General features: G+C 40.9%; 1 protein-coding gene across 8 annotated transcripts in view; it reads right to left on the bottom strand.

Moving 5' to 3' along the window:
- Positions 1-2,695: 2,695 nt before the first annotated feature.
- Positions 2,696-20,546, bottom strand: part of trps1 (trichorhinophalangeal syndrome I) — a 160,002-nt gene continuing 142,151 nt past the window's right edge. For all 8 annotated transcript variants that reach the window (XM_086063259.1, XM_086063263.1, XM_086063256.1 and 5 more), the window contains 2 exons: positions 8,938-9,060; positions 2,696-6,197 (listed from right to left, as the gene is read on the bottom strand). In XM_086063259.1, coding sequence (XP_085919385.1) covers positions 4,782-6,197; positions 8,938-9,060 — 1,539 coding nt within the window. In that variant the 3' untranslated portion in view covers positions 2,696-4,781. The remainder of the gene's footprint in view (positions 6,198-8,937; positions 9,061-20,546) is intronic.

The following is a 20,546-nucleotide window of genomic DNA, read 5'->3' on the forward strand; positions in this document are numbered from 1 at the left end:
GAGCTACATCCACATATGGCACATTTTGCAACAACTCTCAGGTGTCTATCCAAGGTCATTTATTTTTTTCTCTCCTTAGCTTAGCATGTAGCATGAAAAATAAACAAATGTATGCCACATTTTTTTCTTTGTTTTTAATTCCTCTGTATAAAAACAATAACTATACATTTGTAATACAAACCAGGAAGTAATCTGGGAAACCAGCTTAGCATATAGCATGGCAACAGTTTTGGAGCATTCAAACTTGGCTTGTTACATTTTTAGGAACCAAACACGCTAAAAGCGGACAAAATGAGATGACAAGAAAATATAGACAACGCATATTCAGTATATTTGTTACTTTTATTAATTATTATCATTATCAATATTTTTTTTTCAAGTTTAGCTGCGTAACAAACTTTTTCTTGGCCATCCAACTCCTCCCCCCCATGTCATTAAAATACAATTTTTGCAAACCTAACAAATAGCATACAGAAAGATAACAGAATAAAATAAGACATGACAGAAAACTACCTTTAAAAAACAACAACAAAATAGTCCCATTTTATATTAAAAAAGGAATCAAGACAAAAATTCTACTTAAAAAAAAAAATGATTAAATGTACATTTACCCATGCATGGTTCGGACCAAACTGGCCTTTTTTTTAAGCTCCCTTCTTGAACATGTTCGTACCGTCGGCTGCATGCTAAGCTACATTTCTGTTGTCCCTTCGCGATGAACCAAAAGCTATATCGCGACTTTTTATTATGAACGCAGGAAGCTAAAACACTCAAAGGCCTTGATGTAAACTTTGACGTGAAATGCCATTCATGTGAACTTTTATCGACGTGGAAGAAAAACAAAATTCAAACATCATTGGAAAATGTCCCCGCCCAAAACGTTTGCAATTGATTCAAGTCGTTTGAACTTGGACCAAACTCCCAACGGCCACTTTTATGGACCAAAGCGGGCGGAGTCAAAGACCAAGAGCACAGTCTCATCTGTTTCCGAAAAGAAGCCCTCCAGTCTTTCCCTGTCACTTCATTTCTTTGCTACATTTCCAAAATGTAAACATGACCATTTTGATCACCCGCCAAAAACAAAACAAAACAAAACAAACAAACAAATACACACCCCTACACATCCACTTCCCATGGTTGAAATGATCCTTTTATTATTATTTTTTAAATACCTTTTTTCGTATTATTGCATGATAGGATTTTCGCAATTTTATTTTTTTTGCAATAAAAGGTGAACTTTGGAATCAAGCTATTTTTAAATTTGATTTTTTAGACTTTGTCTTCCAAGCAGCAAGCACAGTGTGACCTTGATTTGGTCTTACCTACTTTATTTACAATTTAGTAGAATTTCGCACAACAAAGCATTTATTCATTATCCTTGATGCCCAGCTTAAGGTCCATGTACTGTACTAGTATCCCCCCCCCCCCACCCCACTAGTGCTAATGTTACAAAGCTCAAAGGGGTGAGATTTGGAGTTTCCCCCCATTTTTCATCAGTGAATCGGGCCAGAAAAGAGGAATGTTTCCATTTGTAATGACTTTTTTTTTTTGGTCCTATGTGAGCTTCACATTGCCTAGTGGGGGCGCTGAAGAACTTCAGTATGGATTTTTAGCCGTGATGAATTATTTTGGTGTCAAACGTCTCTGAATTGAATTTTGAAAAAGGCCTCATTGCAGGTTTGTAAACTTGTAAAAAAAAAAAAGACTCCCGTCAACAAGTTGTTAATTTATTTGAAAATCCCAAGTAAAAAAAGAAAAAAAGTGGACTCTTATTAGGATAAATGAGCCATGTGACCTCACACGCTGAAGTACGATTTCCTACTAAATTGTGTTGACGTCCAGCTAAATATGTGTAAGCACCACATATGGCTTTTAGCTGAGCGAACAAAATGTTTTTTTTTTCCTGAACAGATGTCGGCTTCACGACTGCTTACGTGTGATTGATGAAAACGTGGGCGCCATCTTGGCCGCACTTCCGCCGTGGTCGGCAAGTTTGTTTGTTTTTTTGGCTCCGGCCGTTGTCTTGAGATCATGGCTAGACTTCAACTCCAGTAGATCCTTTGGATTCTGAAATAAGGATTCGCCCAAAGACAATAAGGCGCTTTGCTGTAGTCGATTTATGACAAAATGAATGGAGGGTTGGCATTTTTTTTTTGATGACGTACCTTTTTGAGACAAAGGATGGATTTACACCGAATGTTCAAGTGGCACAATTCTGACTTTTTCACAACATTTTAGAGTATTACGGAGTTATGTGTTACGTGACCCTCATTTCAAATCAATGAAAGTCACGCTAAGAGTGCAAATTTGAATATTTATATTATTCATGTATGATGGTTTACCTCCATGTTGTTCTTCATGCTTGTGGAGTTATCAATGTGCAATTTGGGTATATGTGCATTGCGGGTTGATTTCCTGTATGGAGTATTGTGTCACTTGAAAAAGTCATTCCATCAGAATCGTGCACTCGGACCTGTGGCGCAAATCCAGTCAGAGAGGAAGAAGCATGTTGAGTAGAAAAAAGTGTGAGCAGGCACTAGATGGGATTTCATTCAACGGATAGAAAAATATCACTCTAAGGCTTCTTTTTCCTTCATTTTAGTCCTATAGTGTTTTTTCCTCTCTCTTTTTTTTGTTTTTAAACTAAGGCAGCAAGGCGGGTGACGATCCCCCCCCCCCCCCCCTCCCACCTGGTTATGTACAACTTTGAATGTAAACAGTTGAGAAGTAGAAAAATATTCTGCTGATAAATAACCGCGACAAAAATAATAAATGTAAGAAAAAAAAATTAAGCAGATGGGATGGAAGGGTATTTCCTGTTAAGTCATTGCACAGTAAAATGTATCAGTAACACTAACTGAGGTGACCTGTAGCACACTGACTATTGATTTGAACCCAAACACTTAAAGTTGACCTAATAATAATAAAAAAACAAAATCAGAATGAGAACATGGACTAGATAGAGGGTCCTTGGTTTACGATGGTCCCGGTATAAGACGAGGTTGCAGATGGTGCGCAATAAGAATGGCGTATTTACTGTCTTTCCGTTTTATATTGAAGTGTTTTTCATAGAAATATAGACTATAATTACGACTTTACGACTGCACCAGCATAGGCTAGTTATTGATTAAAGCAGGTTACAAAAAAATGATTTGGAAAGATTAGTTGCCATTTGATGAGAAAGCCAATTTCACATGGACATAGTCGTAAAGTCACGACATTAAAAAAAATTATTATTTATTTATTGTACATAAAGATGCAATTTTAAGTCAATAAATAAAAAAAAAAAGTAAAATCTTAAGGAAAAATAATTAAAATAGATTGAGGGAAAAGTTGCAATGTTACTGGAATAATTATAGTTGTAAGTTTATAAGACATGAAGTAATATTATGAAAAAAGGTATGATTTTAGAAGACATCTCAATTTTATGAGAAAAAGGCATTTTACACGGTCATAGTTAGTCAGAATATTTCAGGACAAAGTCAATTTTATGATTTTTTTAAAAATAAATACAATTTACGTGCATAATGTTAAAATTTGATGTGGAAAAAGCCACAATTTTAAAGAAATTTGGGATTTAAGTCATCATTTTACAAGGCATCATTTTATATGCTCTTAGTTGTAATAAAAAAAAAGTATTTTTTCCCCCCTTTTTTAAATTTGTTGTACTTTTGCACAAATAAATATGCCAGGTGACCTGAATAAATCGAACATTTCCAACTGCATGAGAATCGAGTCGTAATTTTACACGACAGGTCGTAGTAATACTGCGAGTAAAAAAACGCTCTGTTACTTCGCCGCCGTAAGAACGGAACTCGTCGTAAATCGAGGACCCCCCCGTACGTGAGAACATCATGACGTCAGCTACATAATGTACAAGTTACAAAACAATCCAATAATAGAAATAAAAAGCAGGCGGGCTGGTGTGCAACACGCGTGACCCCTGAGGACTGAAATAGCAAACCTTCATTTTGTTTACATCCATGATCGGGGACGGACGCGCCCTTGACCCTCACACACGCACACACGCGCACACACACACACTCATTTACATTTCCATAACAATGTAAAAGAAACCTAAAAAACAAAACACTACTTTTGTAGTACCAAGTCCTGAAAACAAGTATTTGCCTTTACAAAATAACATAAGAAAAGTGTATGAAATTGCATGTTTTTGTAATAGAACAATATAATTATTATTATTAATATTACTATTATTATTGTTGAATACAAATGTTAAGCAGGTTAATAGATTGTTGTTTTGTTCTATTATCAGGCAGGCAAAGGCAGCCAGGCACATAGCTAGTATCATGGCACGGAGGGAAGTACAAAATAAAGTCACTTGGTTCCATCCACACGGGACATGGAGAACACTTCGGTTCCGGATTGGCACCGTTTTGGAGCAGTTTCAACTGGTTTCAGATAGATGCGTCCACACTGAAACAAATAGTCTTGGCTGTTGGAGGGAGTTTTTCAAGCCCAACAGCAGAAGACGCGCGAGATCCACTTTGACACCCGCTTGACACATTCCCGTCAAGACCAAATCAGATTTGGTTTTTGCGCAGGTCGTACCGATGTAACAGCGGTGAAGTTGCTCTGATGCCGTCAAAACTGTTCATCACGTCATCATTTCCCCATGAGTTTTCTCCCATCCCAGCAGCACTTCGCAGGGTGATTTCTATTCCAGCATTGGGATGTGTGTTTTTTTATTTAATTTTTTTTATTTTTGGAGGTGCGCTACAGCTCGCCTTCGGGAGCATATGTAATATTCTCGAGGGACATCAATGACCCTCTGTGTCCCCTTTTTCCGTCTCTTCGCCACCGTCGGACGTCATCTTGTTACCTTCCTCACTTCCGTCTGTGGCATCCTCACAGGTAATGTCTTTTTTTGTGCCGTCGTCGCCTCCATCTTTTTCTTCCAAAGTCAACTCTGCCGTTAAATCCTGATTCTTCAGCGTCATATCTGGATGCCCCAGTTCCAGATCTCGATGTTCAGGCTCCAAAACAAGATGCTTCGGCGTCACGGCAGCGTCGGCGATGTCATTCTGATCCTTCGTCGGCGTCTTTTTGTCCGTGTAGCGGTGTAAGCCTCGCTGTATGTGCGTAGTAAAGTCATAGCGGTCGGCGCAAACGTGCAGGCAGAAGCCGCACTGGAAGGGTCCCTGGTCGCCATGGCAACTCATGTGCAGTGCGTACATGACCTCGTCCAGGAAGTAGATACCGCAGTGCAAGCAGCGGTTGCTGGGTTCGTCTTGTGTGGCGACGTCCGCAGTGGAGCGGGTGGACGGGTTCCCGTCTTCCGCCTCCCGCCGGGCGCCGCTTTCCTCGGCCTCAACTTTCAGGCTTTCCGATGAAGGCGACTCCCGCTTCTTCTTTTCCACGCAATCCGTGGCGTCCCGTTGTCGTATGGCAAGGTCCAATGGTGCGTCGCTTTCCATGGATGATGACGAGGTTTGCGGGTGGAGAGGTGGAGGCGGGTATTGGGCCGGGGCGGGCGGCGGCGGGAGTGGCGAATACGGCGAGGCGCAGTAAGGCACCGCGTAGCTTTGCGGGTGGTGCTGCACCGGAGCCACCATGGCGCCCAGGTAGTGCGCGTTGTTGGCCAGACCCGCCGTGCCACCCAGGTTGCCCATGCCTGAGGCGGCGGCCATCTTGTACTTGGTCCAGAAGCGCAGCCAATCGGACTCAGGCGTCAAATCCGGCGAGAGCGTGAGGGAGAGCGGCACGGGGAAAAGGGGGTACTGGTACTTCTCAATGGGCGAGCCCGGCGGAGAGTAACTGGACGGTTTTGACGGCCGCATGTACTTCTCAATGGGACTTCCTCTTTCCGAGCTGCCGCCGGAGCCGACTTTCCCCGCTTCAACTTTGGCCAGCACGTCCACCACCTCGGAGGAGGCGGGGTGCGACGGGAGCAACAGCGGCGGCATGCGCCGGTGTATCTCCAAGGTCTGGTTGGCCAGGAAGGCCTGCGTGGAGCGCGGCGAACGCGAGCGCGGCGATGGCTGCTGCTGGCTTTTCACCGACACGCAGCTCCTGTCCGACTCGTCGCCATTGACCCGCTCGTCGGCGGTGGCGCGCTGCTGCTTGTGGGCAGGGTTTTCGGGCGGCAGCGTGTCCGGGTTGAGGCGTTTGCGGGTGCGCCGGCGGATGATTTGCTCGCCGTTGTTCTGCTTGATGATGTTTAGAGGTCTGGGCGTCTGCAACACAAAATAAACACAAAATGTCCAAATGTGACTTCTCGTCGGAGAATGTATACTCTAAAAACAGTTGGGTCAAAAATAACCCAACTATGGGTCAAAAATGGACTGATCCTCTAACTTGGGTCAATTTGACCTAACTTGGAGTCAATAAGTGGGTCTTTTAATGTAAAACAACTCATAAATATTAAGTCAGATCCTTTTACTTGGGTCAAAACATTGGGTCATTTTGTATAAAACAACCCAGAAAGTTGGGTCAATTTGACCCATAAAGTGGATCGGTCTATTTTTGATCCATAATTGGGTTACTTTTGACCCAACTGTTGAGTTGAACCCGGATCTCCTGCACATAATCATTTCAATTACTGTCTGGTTCCTACCCTGACCACAAGGGGGAGTGCTTGTATATGATAACTTAAATTGTAAAACTTATTAAAGTGATTGAAAATAATAATTGTGAGAAATCATTAACATGATCTTCACATATAATTACTGTGATTTATGATTAACACCATACAAACAACATTATTAAAGGTAACTTATTTTTAATTGCAGGGCATACAAAAACAGTCATTCACTCAAATTCACCTATTGCCAATTAAGAATTTTCAATGAACCACAAGTGAACAAAAACCGAAGAAGGAGAAAGTGATTCACGGCATCAACAGAACGCTTTTCCATTTCAAAATTGAGCAAACTGAGGCGACAAAAGGTCGCCGGAGTGAAGACAAACGGTGACATGCTCCCTCTCGCACCCGCGACTCCATATTCATAACTCTCCCTGTGCACTCTCAACACGCCAGCGTTTTTACTAGCTGCGATCCTCGCTAATAATGTGTGTCGAGCAAATAAAACTTTTATCGTGCCATGTAAAATATGGCCGTCGTGGCGACCGGCAAGAGCCGAGAGGGAGGGACTGAATGGGACGAGAGTGGCGGAGTTCTGAAACTGGTGCGTCTGCAGTTTTCGTCCAAACACGCAAGCTAACTAGAATGGATCACGTATTGTTTTTAGTTACTGATGACAATATTCTAAGACATTTTCATATACTACAAAATTGAAATAAATGGTTTAATGTTTATTGACCTTTCCCCCCATATTTATTTTATAAACAGGCCTAAAAACAACAATTGAGTACCACAATTATACCCCCCCAAAAAAACGGTAAAACTCGTCAAGATTATTTCTAGATTACAATGCCACAGTATAATTATTTATTTGCATTGCTGAACAGAAAATTTGTTTTAGTGGTTGAACGTTATTCTTGATTAATTTCAAATGATAGGTTTAAAAAGGTGGAATCAGCTTGAATGTGTTAATTTCTGTTCAGAATGGTAAAACGATGAGACTGAAATCGAAAAAGGATGCATGAGAGCACTTCATGATGCTGAATGCTCTCCTCATAAATATGTTACATTGATAATTGCATTTTGAATACCTTTGAATGAATATTTCCAAGAATAGTTATTGGAAATGTTAACGTATCTTTGTCCACTTGCAGTTTTGACAGTCAGTCACCCAATAAAAATGGCTTTGTGACCCAATTTGGATAGCCCGACCCACAGCTTGAGCTACATTCAGTAATTGTCAAGCAGTCGGCTCGTTTATTAAATCAACAATGCGATGGAAGCACCTTGCGGTTGAACAAGGCCATCTTAAAAAGTCAATATGCAAACATGTACTGATGCGTGAAATGACTCTAAACTCCACGAGAGCACGTCTGAGGTGATCCACGCTTGAAATCCGGCTGATTCCGGAACCCGAGTGTCGTTATCTCATCTGTAATTCATGCCGTCTAATTAAGTTTGGGATTTCCATCGTCTTTCCCCAGGCTGGAGACGGCTGGTCGGCTCGGATCACGCCACAACGGTTCGCGCTCCCGAGGAAGCTGACTGAGCGCTGCGACTCCCCGGCAGCCAAATCAAATATACTTTCCACAATATTATGTTTCCACAGCAGGAGTCGCAGTGCCACAGATCTTAAGAGAGCACAATTTGCTGCCTTTATTTGCTATGCTAAGGGTGAACAGATGCACAGTCTTCTGGCGCCTTGGACGACCGAAGCCCGATTCCACCGCGGAGTACAGTATAGTACACAGCTGAACCATGTTTCCTATTGGGCTGAACAATTAAAAACAAATCAACATTGCAATGTAGAAGAATGCAATTTTCGAATTGGAAAGGCTACTGTCATTCAGTCACTCATTAGGCTGTATTTATATATATAATTATATATATATATGTAATTATATATATATATATATATATATATATATGTAATTATATATATATATATATATATATATGTAATTATATATATAAATATATATATATATATGTAATTATATATATATGTAATTATATATATATATGTAATTATATATATATATGTAATTATATATATATATGTAATTATATATATATATATATATATATATATATATATGGCTTTATTTTAGCGTAAATCTATCCTATGAGATTTAAAAAAAAATCAGATATTGTTTATAATAATAATAATAATAATAACAATAGCAGAAATTATATTTATTTTTTGTTAAAAAAATAGGGTAAGAGGACCCTGAAAAAATTATTGCATATTAAATCACAAAGGCAGTAATGATGAGGGGGGAAAAAAAATCCCAATTTTGATTATTTTTCAAAATGATGATGATTATGAGGGTGTCCTTAGACCCCAAAAGTTTGAAGGGGGTAACGTACAGTTGGCGAGGATGTGGTCTTACCGAGTGCAGTTTCTGATAGAGGCCGCAGGCGTTGCAGACGTAGCCACCGTTGGCGTTCTTCCTCCATAGCGACGTCTTGGTGGTCAGACAGTTGGCGCAAAAGACCCCGCTGCCTCTCCGCCGCTGGAGGACGATGGGGAAAAAAAACACACATACACACACACACAAGATTGACGTTAGAGAGTGAATGTCAACACAAATGGATGAAGAAAAATAAAGATGAGGAGTTTAAGAAGTGCGTTGCAGGTAAGTCATTAACGATATTAGTATACAAGCGTGGTAAAGAGGCGGGTGAGGTGAGCAGGCTAATTGGCGTGGCAACGTGCTCCATCACAGTAATGAGCCAATCACAGCGTTTCTCCATCCCATTAGGTCTGTGGTCCCCCAGGTCGCCAACCTTTACGATGCATTCCTCCTCCACGCCAACAAACTCAGTCGCTTTTATTTTCTTCTTTGCCAGTCCATCAATCTTCACTCCCAATTTCATTTTAGACTGACTTTTTTTTTAATGCATCAAACACCATAGCCACACCTTGGAAAAGGCACCACATTTAGGATTGATGTTCATTTATTTCTTACAATAAGAAGTACAGCACCATTATGTTCTCACTCCTATATATGCCCTAAAATTCCATCTTTGCGCCTGCCATCTTTGGCATTCTCCTTCTGTTGACGGTCCGCCGGGACCTTCTCCTTTCAACGCCGCCATCTTGTCGCTTTATGTACCTGACACAGTGGAGACACTGGAGAGCTTAGCATTCTTTTGGGCAGCAAGGGGTTCGAAGCAGCCGGTGCGAAAACATTTTCACAAAAGCGCCTTCACTTCACCCGAGGCCGTTCTGGACTCTCCGAGCTGTTGCAGATGGAGCCACGAGCACATCTTCCAACAGGCATCTGTTTCCGGTGGGTGTGTGTGTGTGTGGGGGGGGGGGGGGGCTACAAAGCAGACAGGGCTCAGCACTGCTACATTTTCAGATTTTGTTCCCACCGGAAATGTCTTATTTGCGACAAGGCAAGGATGTGAATGGAGTTGGGGGGGGGGGGGGGGAAACTAATTGCAAATCTAATTGTAATTAATCACAGTTGGTTTACCATACATTTTGGTCAACAGATTCTGTAGATTTATAATCCAAAAATCTACTTACATACACAACAAACAGCATGTGAATATGGAAAATTTAGGCAGCAAGGTGGACTAGTGATTAGCACGTCGGGTAGTAATTAGTTACATCTGCTGACTCTGTAAAAACTAGATAATTAATTGATTTGAGTGTTAATTTTCCTCATGTTCTATATAGATAATTTAACGGAATGACCATCTGTGGTGCGGATAACCTTGCTCATAATCATGCTAAGTTTCATTGATTATTTCATATCTATCCATTTGACGATACTACTTTGGTGCAGTTAGTTGTTTTGTATGTAAACAAAAAAAAGCAAGAATATATTGATTTAATCATGTTTATGAAATGCAGTACGCAAGGTCTTCACAGTAACATAGCACCTGCTGTGACCCTTCAACTGAACTCGAGCCACCTCTCGATTAAAACAACTACTTGTTTACACAGTGCCTTGGAATTGAGCGAACAATGAAAAACCTTGAGCCATGAGCCACATGCTGCTTCGCCGAGTCAATCACCGAGTCACAAAAGGCTATCTGATCACATGCAGCAGCCAGCTCTAGTACATTTCCATGACACGGCAAATGCCCTTAGACAGTTTCCGGCAGGAGATGATGAATCGTCCACAACCGTTTGTTTAATGTTGCTACTGTTTAGCAACAATGTTTTAAAAATGGGACATGAACGTTTTTGCCAAGCAGAGATTTAAAGTGCTTTCCTTCACTCTACTTTAAGACTACGGCGACAAAATAGCAGACAGTTCAAATATTTGCAAGCTAAGATGTTTATTTACTCTGGGAAGCCTGCGTCCACCCTTCGCCGAGTCAATGTGGGGATGATTAAACATCCTGTTCCAAACATGTTGTATGGAATAAACAGCACATGGCTAATATTGGGATTTTTTATGGTACATGTGTTGCTTTCTGACACGGGACCACGCACGGATCCAAATCATCTCGCTGGCAACGCACACTACGTGTGTGCGCGGGCGTTGTGTGCGCACACCATACGCTCACCACATGTAGCGAGACGGAGCCAGGTGATTGATTGATGTACACTTCCTCTTCGAGAGTGTGTGCGTGTGCGCGTGTGTATGTGCGTGTGTGTAGTCCTCCGCGAGCTCAACAATGTGTCTGTCATCAGAATTTAGCTTCTCTCCGAGCGAGCCAAATTACTCGCATATGGTCACGCAGCTGCCCCGCCTCCTTATGGGACGATGGACGCACAGACTTCAACACGAGTGGAATCAAAATGTATGCAGAAAGCTAGCGGCCGGGTTTTGTGCTACACTAAACATCAAAACACAAGAGGACAGACACACATATGCACTAATCATAGCTCATACACCTATTTCTCAGCTACCTATGACACGCTTCAATTTGTACCTAACACACACACAACCCTCAAGGAGGAAATTGCATCCTGCTATTAAAAAAATATATACCTAATCTGACTATGAAATAGCAATTTGGATGAAAACAATCATAATTAAGGACATGGCAAGGAGGCTCAAATGGGCACAGGAGTGCAATCAACTTTATGTCAAAGAGCAAATAAAAAAATATATTTATTGCATTGGTCACTAAGTGATATTTATGTCTTCTTTTATCAAGGGCTCACATTTCTTTCCAATGCTGAGAGCTTTATAGCAACAATGTATAACATGAACAACACCTGTCGACATGTCAGACGTTTAAAAGCTGACTCATTACATGAACACACTCAAATTGAATTTGTGGAGGAACTATGTGATTGAAAAAGTTTTAGGAATATTCATTTAACAGTGACTCCTTTTTATGTCACTGTTACAACATAGCATAAAAAAAATACATATATTTTTTCTGTTCTTTATCACCACAAAACCTGTTGCAAGAGAAATGAGTATAATTTTTTCCTTTATAATTTGAGCAAAAAGAACTCTCTTATTTTAACATACTCACAGTGTTGATATTTTAATTCATGTTAATGAGCTGAAAACTCAAAATGGCATTTCCATGCAAAAAAAAAATATCTTATTTAATAATTTTTTTTAATGTATTGTGTACTTTTATTTAAAAAAAATGTATCAGTCCTTTAACATCACAGAATCCTTTTTATGATGATTCAGTTATCTAATTAAATTTTTCAAGAGTTCCTTGAGATAATCGCTTTTTGGGGTATTTGCATGGTATTAAATTTACAAAACATTTAGATTAGAAAGCAATTGTGCAATTTTCCTATTTTTTACTTACTGTTTTTATTATTGCGGTCCTCTACCATCAAAGGAGGCCGCCCTATCCTAAATATTGTATTTTTACAGCAAAATGCAATTTAGTCATTAACTTACAAATACAATTCCAGACTACAGTTCTGTAAGAGAGAAAAATATGGACATTTCTCTACATAAAATAAGGTAATAATCCAGTATTTTTTGCAACAGAAAAGAGATCAGGGCGCCCAGCAGTCTCCGATTTCAAAAAGAGGCTTTTCTTGCAGAATGAAATTACATTTGATTCACGTAAAGATAAAGTCAAGTATTCTCTGGAGCATATATCGTACACATAACGACATACTTTGAATCAGTGACTATTTAATCAGCCCAGAAGACTACTCGCTGGAAGAATTAACTCAATTCCGTACTGACAAGTCAAATATCCCATACGCTGGATCAGTCTCTTCATTGCACGCGCGCACGGACACACGTGGAAAAGAAATGTGTACATGGTGCTTGTTAGACAACAAGACACATGTTACCGCAGCGCCGCGAACTGCATCTGGGAGCCATCTAACACGTGAGCGAGCCTTGTAAATCATGCTACCAACCATCAACTGCTTGTGCTTGTGTGTCCGGCGTATGCTTCTTCTCAAGCTACTGTGCAAAACCTAATGGAACCATCAGGTTGGTGTTGAGTGGCTGTAAAGGTGACCTGACTATTTCCACTGACGGCTTTGGCAGAAGCAGACGAGCATTTTGGGGGACCGACAGACACTGCACAAACTTCACCTTCAATAATACACAAGTAGGTCATTTTGAAGACTGGGGGAAAGTCATAGGAGATAAGGGAGCACAACAAATGCTATATTACTGTCATATTTATATGCTATATGGCAGGAGCTGCTGCTGATAGCACAAAATAGACTAAAACAGCTCAGGCCCCGCGCTCTGTAAAATTGACATGAATCAACGGCAGCGGGGCGATACATTTTCCTCAACGGTTATCAGCTCACATAACATTATTAGTGAGAAAGAAGAATGGAAAATGTCGCTCCACCAACGTGTAGCAGTTGCAAAATCAGTAACGCGGTTGACATCACTACAGTAATAAACAGTTTATTATAAAGAATTTACATTCAAGTCCCTGTAAAGTGAAACCATAGATTTGTTTATTGCTACATTATACACGGTTAAAGATAATTGCTAAAAACATACGCAAAGACTGAGAACAATGTAGTAGTGAAATGTGGAGTGGACACACACACACAGAGCGTTCAGGGGTCGAGACAATGACTTGATTTTCCTCAATTTGGAAACCTTCAAGCCTATGGAGATGTCCCCAAAATCCAACAGCTTCCTTGTTGGCTGAAGCTCATGAAAACGGTCCATTGCGTAATCCTGACAGATAACCTACTTGGTAACAAGGCCTCGGCATTATATGCAAATCTGCGAGGGAAACCGTCGCTTCTGCCTGGATATATATCCGATGGGATTAGGGTTGTGCCTGAATTCTGCATTAATGTCAGGGTAATGTATTCTACAGCATTAATACAAGTGTCATAATAAGCCATGTGTGGCTGTGTTGAGGGAGCGCTCTTATCCTTTACAGGTGAACGTGAGCTTCACACACAATTGTATGACATCATAAATTGTTCTCGAGCAAAGCGATGTTACACAAATAAATCCTACAACAATTGGATGACCATGTTTTTTTTTCTTTTAATCAAAGTGTATTAGTAATGGAGATGTATCAGGGATTACCACAAGCCTTAGAATAAAATGTCTTAAATTTGCTGTCAGCGAGCATTAAGCGACGGTTAGCACAGCAACAAACTTGTAAACAAGCAAGTGGAGCTTGAAAGAGCTTTTTATATATAGAACACGGCCGGTGTTTGTCCCTGTGCACCTTGCGCTCCATTACACATAAGCAAGCTTATAGTAACAGTCCACACCAGCAGGCTTTGGACTGGCAGCGCCAATGCTATCACTGCAACACATTCAGTTACCCCCCTACATCCCCTTCACCGTCTCTCTTTGGAGCTTAAGAGTAAATCTCATTGCTGGACAATAAAGGCTGTGTTGGCGATATACGCAAGAGGGTTTTTCAAAAGTGAGGCCCAGGCCGGTTGATGAGGAGGCCACCACTGGGCGAGCTCCATATTAGAGCGGAGGAAGTGTTTAATGATGTTTCAAAGGAGCACGTCAGCAAACGCCACTTGATTTTTAAAAAAATGTATTTATTTTTTGACAGCGGCCAATTGGAGCAGCTTGAACGCAATAACCTCAGGGGGAATCTGCATGTGACACTTAAGTAATGTTTTGCTAAAGTGATTTTGTTTTACATCTCTAAAATGCCAGCTTAAGGATTACTGAACAGATGTCATAATGCTTAAAAAGAACAAAAGGGTTGACAAAATGCTACATAAACAAAAAAGTTTATGTATCAGAATCCAATGTAGGGGGCCATTGGTTTACAATGGAGTTCTGTTCCTAAGGAGTCCGCATACCACAAATTACACTAAATGCCATATATCTTTTTATCCACCTGTTGACAATGGTCATACATAAAAGAGAATAAACCATAGCTTCCTGCTAGTCAATCAGCTTTTATCATTATTTCAGTAGTCATACTTTTTGTGTCATTTCTGAAGGTTTTCTAATGTAAAATTTGGCTCCAAAGGTTGGGAAATGCTGCTCCACTGCATTATTAAAGGGTTGATGCGTTCGTAGTTGTGGACCGCGTTAACAGAATTCCTGTATTAAATCTCTGCATGTGGTTAAGAACATATTACTCAATGTCTAAAATGGTATCATCCCAGCCCGCGGAACAAAATGGTGTCTGGAGAACAGTGACCCACTTCAACCTGTCCAGATTGGTGAGAAATGTCGTTTTTTATATTTCATCCTTTTTAGGTGGACATGAACACACTTTACTTATCCAGGACATTGCAACCTTAGCCCCTTCTCACATTGCAAGTGCCCAAAGGAAAACTATCAAGAGGGGAAGAAGATGAGCAGAGGAGGAAGTTATTCCATGTACACCCTTAATACCTGCGGCCTGATCCACTGGCATTAAACAACCAATTAACTGTCTGAGTCTCTATTTTTCTTGTTTATCTGAGAATAGAACATCAAGTCGATTCCCACACTGCGGACCCCCACGTGACTGTTCAGGTGCAGGGAATGCCGTTACTATATGCCGGTAAAAGCTGGCAATGTAACCGCGGTTTGTGAATGTAGAAGTTGGAGCAAAATAAAAGGCAAGGCAGACTGGACTGGTACTTTCATCCAAAAATGTGCTCATCTCTCGTTAGTTCCACAAGTGAGCTAGGTAATGTCTAAACAAAACAATTACTGAAGAGACAGAAATGCAAATCTATCTTTTATGCAGTTATGCCAGAGCATTCATCACAAGACTGACCTTGTGGAGTTGATTAGAATTTTGGGTTTAATGGCGAGTCATTAAAGTTCATTGCCATGCTTGGTCTAAAAGCAATGACTAAAACAAAACTGGCTCCGACTTCAGTGTCATACAACTTCATTCTTGTAACATTAAAAAAAATAGGACTATATATATTCTTGAAAAGTTAAAACTTTTTCTCTCGGAAAAATAGGACATTTTACCGTGTGTGATGGTTTTTAAACTATACATATTTTGTGGACCACCAAGCCGCAGCTCGAAGACCATCGGGGGTCCTTGACCCCAGTTTGAGAACCACTGCTCGAGAGAGATGCACAGATTTCATAAGCGCTACCTTGTTCTGTTGCTACATCACTGTGAAAAAAAAAGAAATCACCTGTGATGTCAGGAATGAAGTTGTCAAAGAACAACACAAACTGACCTGACAGGCAAACTAACAATGCTGTGAACACCGGCATGTATTAAGCTCATCCCAGCCTGACGCCAACATCTGCGACGCTAATTGTTTGACACCGCGGCACGTTAAACGAGGTGCGCACACACACCGCCAGTCGTACGTCTTCATTTCCAAACGTCCTTGGACAAGCAAAGATTTGCCTAATTGCGGTGCAAAACGAGGGACGGGGAGAAAATGGGAAGGGGGTGCGGGCTGTTAAATAAAAATGATTGCGAAGATGAGGAGCCACAGAAAACGGGAAGCAAGGAGGGATGCGACCAAAAGCGTGTAATGCATGGCACTTTATAGTATTAAACCACAAAATGACCTCGTGCACTAGCCGCCTCACCAAATGACTATCTCTCCAATTAGTGCTATGACCAAGACAAAAGAGGTGTGAAGAGGAGAGAGGCTGGACAGTGTGGACGACAGAAAAGACAATGCACACCGAATTCACAACACAACGCTGACATTTATGACTAGCTTAAAAATCCACAAATTAGCTCCTCATGGAGTTTAATTAGACACTTTCTACAATTTTGCACAGAATAATTTTTTGTATGAAAATGTTTGATTACTAACTAGGATTTAGATTTTTTCTTTTCCCTCGAGTGCTTCTTTAATGTAAGATTTATTTTCAACATAAGAGGAAAGTTAGCATTTTTATCAAAACTGGGGCTTCAGAATCTGCTACAAACTTCTCGAACTGCCCAGGAATGGCATAAACTGAATGAAACAGAAACTCTTTCGGGATGGAAAACACAACTTTTCATGTTCGTCCTTCACGTTCTTCCAAAGTTTTTAGCCCAAGGAAAAAAAGGTCACGGGTGTTAAGTTGGGACTCCTGTCTGGCTACACATCCATCTCCCGGGAAGTGGGTGTTCAGCCATTCATGAACGAAAATAGTCAAATGGGAAAGGACCTCCATCTTGCATGAAAATGAAATCTTCAAAATTCTCCCAAGAACCAATAACTGGCAAGACTTTATCTTGCAGCACAGTAAGGTACATTTTGGCATTCATGGTATCGCATAGAATGAATGGACCCTCAACTGTGTCCAAAATTTGAATACTAATACAAACAGACACAATAAATTGAGCAAAGAAGAATTTAGTAGGATTTCAGACGAAAATGTATAAGTAGCATGTTAGTAGACATTAGCAGATTTATGCAAAAAAAAAAAAAAAACTCCGATATCATGAAATGTTGACGGGTGACACATAGATACATGTTCATGGTGGACTGAAGGTTAGCATGTCTGCCTCAAAGATTTGAGTTGGTTCAGAAAATTAGTTCCAATTAGGGCCAAGACTTAACATATTTGGTGATGTTTACATTTGATTGCACGATTGGACGTTTTTCTTCTTAAAAGTTTGTGTTATTCCTTTTCATTAAAAATTATTGCACTGGTTCATTATAACTTAATAATCAGTTATTTGATCATTAAAAGTTCAGTCCTTTGTCAGGTACGGTAACATTATTAATCCCTACCTACCGTGGTCCTGCGGTAAAGTCTGTATTTTATCAGTATGTGTCCTCGAGAGTGTGAGGGCGGTTGTGATGGTGCCATGGGTCACGGCAGCGAGAAATGAGCAAAAGTGAGTGGGCAAGGAGGCCAAGGTGAATAACAAGCAAAAGATGACGTAGAGAATGTGCAGTGTGAGCATACGCGGCGACTCCAAAGCAAACGACTACGCCTTAAACATTTTTGTATTGCCATTCTTCATTTGTGTCCGTTTTTAAATGCCCAACAATCCAGAATATGCAACCATCTGATATGTTTTTCATTTAAAAAGTGGGGTGAACGCCGGAGACGAGAAATCCCGGGGCTGAGCGGCCCAGTAAGTAGTTCAACAATATCAACGCGCTCCATCAAATTGAAGCCAAAAGGACAAATGATAAGGCGAGCTAGCTCATTAGGGCCAACTCATCAAAGTCCTGACAAAACAAATGGAAACTACTCTGAGCTGCATAATGAGAGAATTTTTTTTTCCCGTCTTTGCTTAAAAAGAATGAGCGGTTACAATTAGAATTTGACTACATGGTATTTTTCACAATTGCGTGTTGTTAAATAACTCGAAAATATGGACAGGAGTTGAGGAGTAGATGTTAAAATAATTGTGATCATTTTCCGACAACAAAAGCACAATGCAGTCATTGCATGACAAATGATATATAACCATCTTTTCAAAGTTCTACATTTGTTATCCAAAGTTGACAACAGCTGGGTAACAAGAATCATCTCAATTCTTCAGTGTCACAAATGGAAAACTCAGAAGAGTGTCTATGGAAATAGCACAATACATGAATTTTCTTGAAAGCACATCTATCAAATTCAAAACGGTTAGGATTTAGCGGCGATGCAACAATGTGACTTTAAAATGGATTAGCGCCTGGAATCGCATAATCTCCGCTGACATCCCCCTCAGTGATAAAGACCGCCTGAAATTAATAGAAGATGCCGACCTCTGACCATCATTACTGTGGAAGCGGCAGCTCGCTATGGTTTTTACGCCAGCTGCAACACAAGTGCATTGTGGAATCATCTGAATATTGATAAAGGCTGTCCCCTGGGCTGTCGGTCAGTCAGTTGGTTGAGCAGCCGCTGCTCTTTATTATCAACCAGGTATTCATGTTGTATGTGTGAGGGCTCATAGCGGGGTGGTGATGTGTGCAGGCCTGTCAGGGTGAGGTTGTATTATTATTTATGGCGAGGGAGCTGGAAGGCGTGTGGATTTGTTGCCGCGAGAAACCCGTGCTGCACACAGACGACGGACACTCGCTCAGAATGCATGAGCTGCTTATAAGGGTCCTGCGTGATAAGATGGCCACTTCAAATGGCTTCTTTTGACTTACAATTTTAATGAAAGTTAGCCTCGGGCAAGGAAGATGCGGGTTGGTAGTCTAAGAGTCAAAGTATTGGCAAAACATGGGACCTAATTCTAGAACAACAGTGGAAAGTCTGTCTTTGTTGTTTTGAAACATTTTGGGCAAATGTCAAGGTTCACGTTTTTGTTGTCTTTTAATTCATCCTGAGTGCGTAGCAGTCCATAACGTCGTACTGTACCGTGGAGAGCATATCGAACAGTACTAGATTTGTCCCTGCTCTACTTCAATCAGGTTGAATTATTATCTAACTTAAATTTAGTGCGGCTTCACGCTCACTGAAGTTGTCGAGCAATAGTTCATTTTGAATCTATTGTGCTCTTGCCAAATGGATTAGAACACCTGAATGAGAAGAGCATCAAAGTTATTTTAAGTAGACTCTTTCAATTTCAGAGCGGCCTTGATGTTTACCCATTATGAACAGAAATAATGACTTTCAAACTCAATTCACCTTTTTAGACCCAAATTTGAGCTCCCTAGGCTTTTCTGAGAAGTCTGAAATTAATCTACCATACCATTCAATGACTAAATCTTCCAATGGGCGGTGGTCAAATAAATGTGTTAAACTTTGTATGGATTGAATATTTTTGGGGTATATTTCTTGAATGCCATTTCTAAGGGGCTCTTTTAATGTTTAGCCATCCCCGTGCTAAAATGCATGTGTCGTCTTTGCATATTTAACGCATAAATTAGTGCAGCACCTAGTCGATGTCAGCACTAAGGCACCCTTGATGCTAGGTAGGTGACTGACCTGGGGCTTATCTGACATTTTCCACTTATAAAGAGCCCCACACGTCAATATCAAAAGTTACTCCCCCCCCCCCCCAATGCACACACACGCTCAAAATGTTGACGGTCATGCTCTGGCTATCGCGACAAACCAAACAGATCAGCTAGGCTTGCACGTGTCTGGTGGGCGTAATCGACGTGTCATCTTTGTGCCATTCGCTCCAGACAGCCACCTATGATAACCCGATATGTTAACCAGACAACGCTACGGGAACGTTGACAGATAGTCACGCTGCACTTCACATCCACTCAAATGAGCGTCCAAATCTGGCAGAGAGAACGAGCAGTCTTTTTTTCTTTTTTTTTGCATCTGAGGCCTTAATTGGACTTGAACGAGCGTCTTCACACGAGGCGCCGAGCCAAACATATCCAACCATCAAACCTGGCCTCGCATCAACCGATGCCCCGCCACCTCCAAAGACGTTGCGTCGAACGTGTCAATCAAAGACAAAAACTGGCAGGACGGAACTGTGCTACTTTTAGACAGCTTCTGTAATGTCCCTTCATCTCGGCAATCTGCTAACTCGCTCTGTCACTGACCTCATGTCTCTGGAGCTTTAAAAATAAAAAATAAAAATAAACAGATATTTACAGAATGTCTTCTCATGGGCTTTGATCATCCCGTTGTGTCGTGGTGGCAGTTACTTGTACAACAACTGAACACTCAGCTCAAGATGGTTGCTTGGAACATTCAATGTTGGTATAATGAGTCAAGTATTTAAAATCAAGAAAACATCAGTGTTATCCAGAATAGTCTGAGAT

Source organism: Leptonotus elevatus, chromosome 19 (assembly GCF_054856555.1).
Source record: "Leptonotus elevatus isolate MCC_2025b chromosome 19, RoL_Lele_1.0, whole genome shotgun sequence".
Classification (NCBI taxonomy): Eukaryota; Metazoa; Chordata; class Actinopteri; order Syngnathiformes; family Syngnathidae; genus Leptonotus; species Leptonotus elevatus.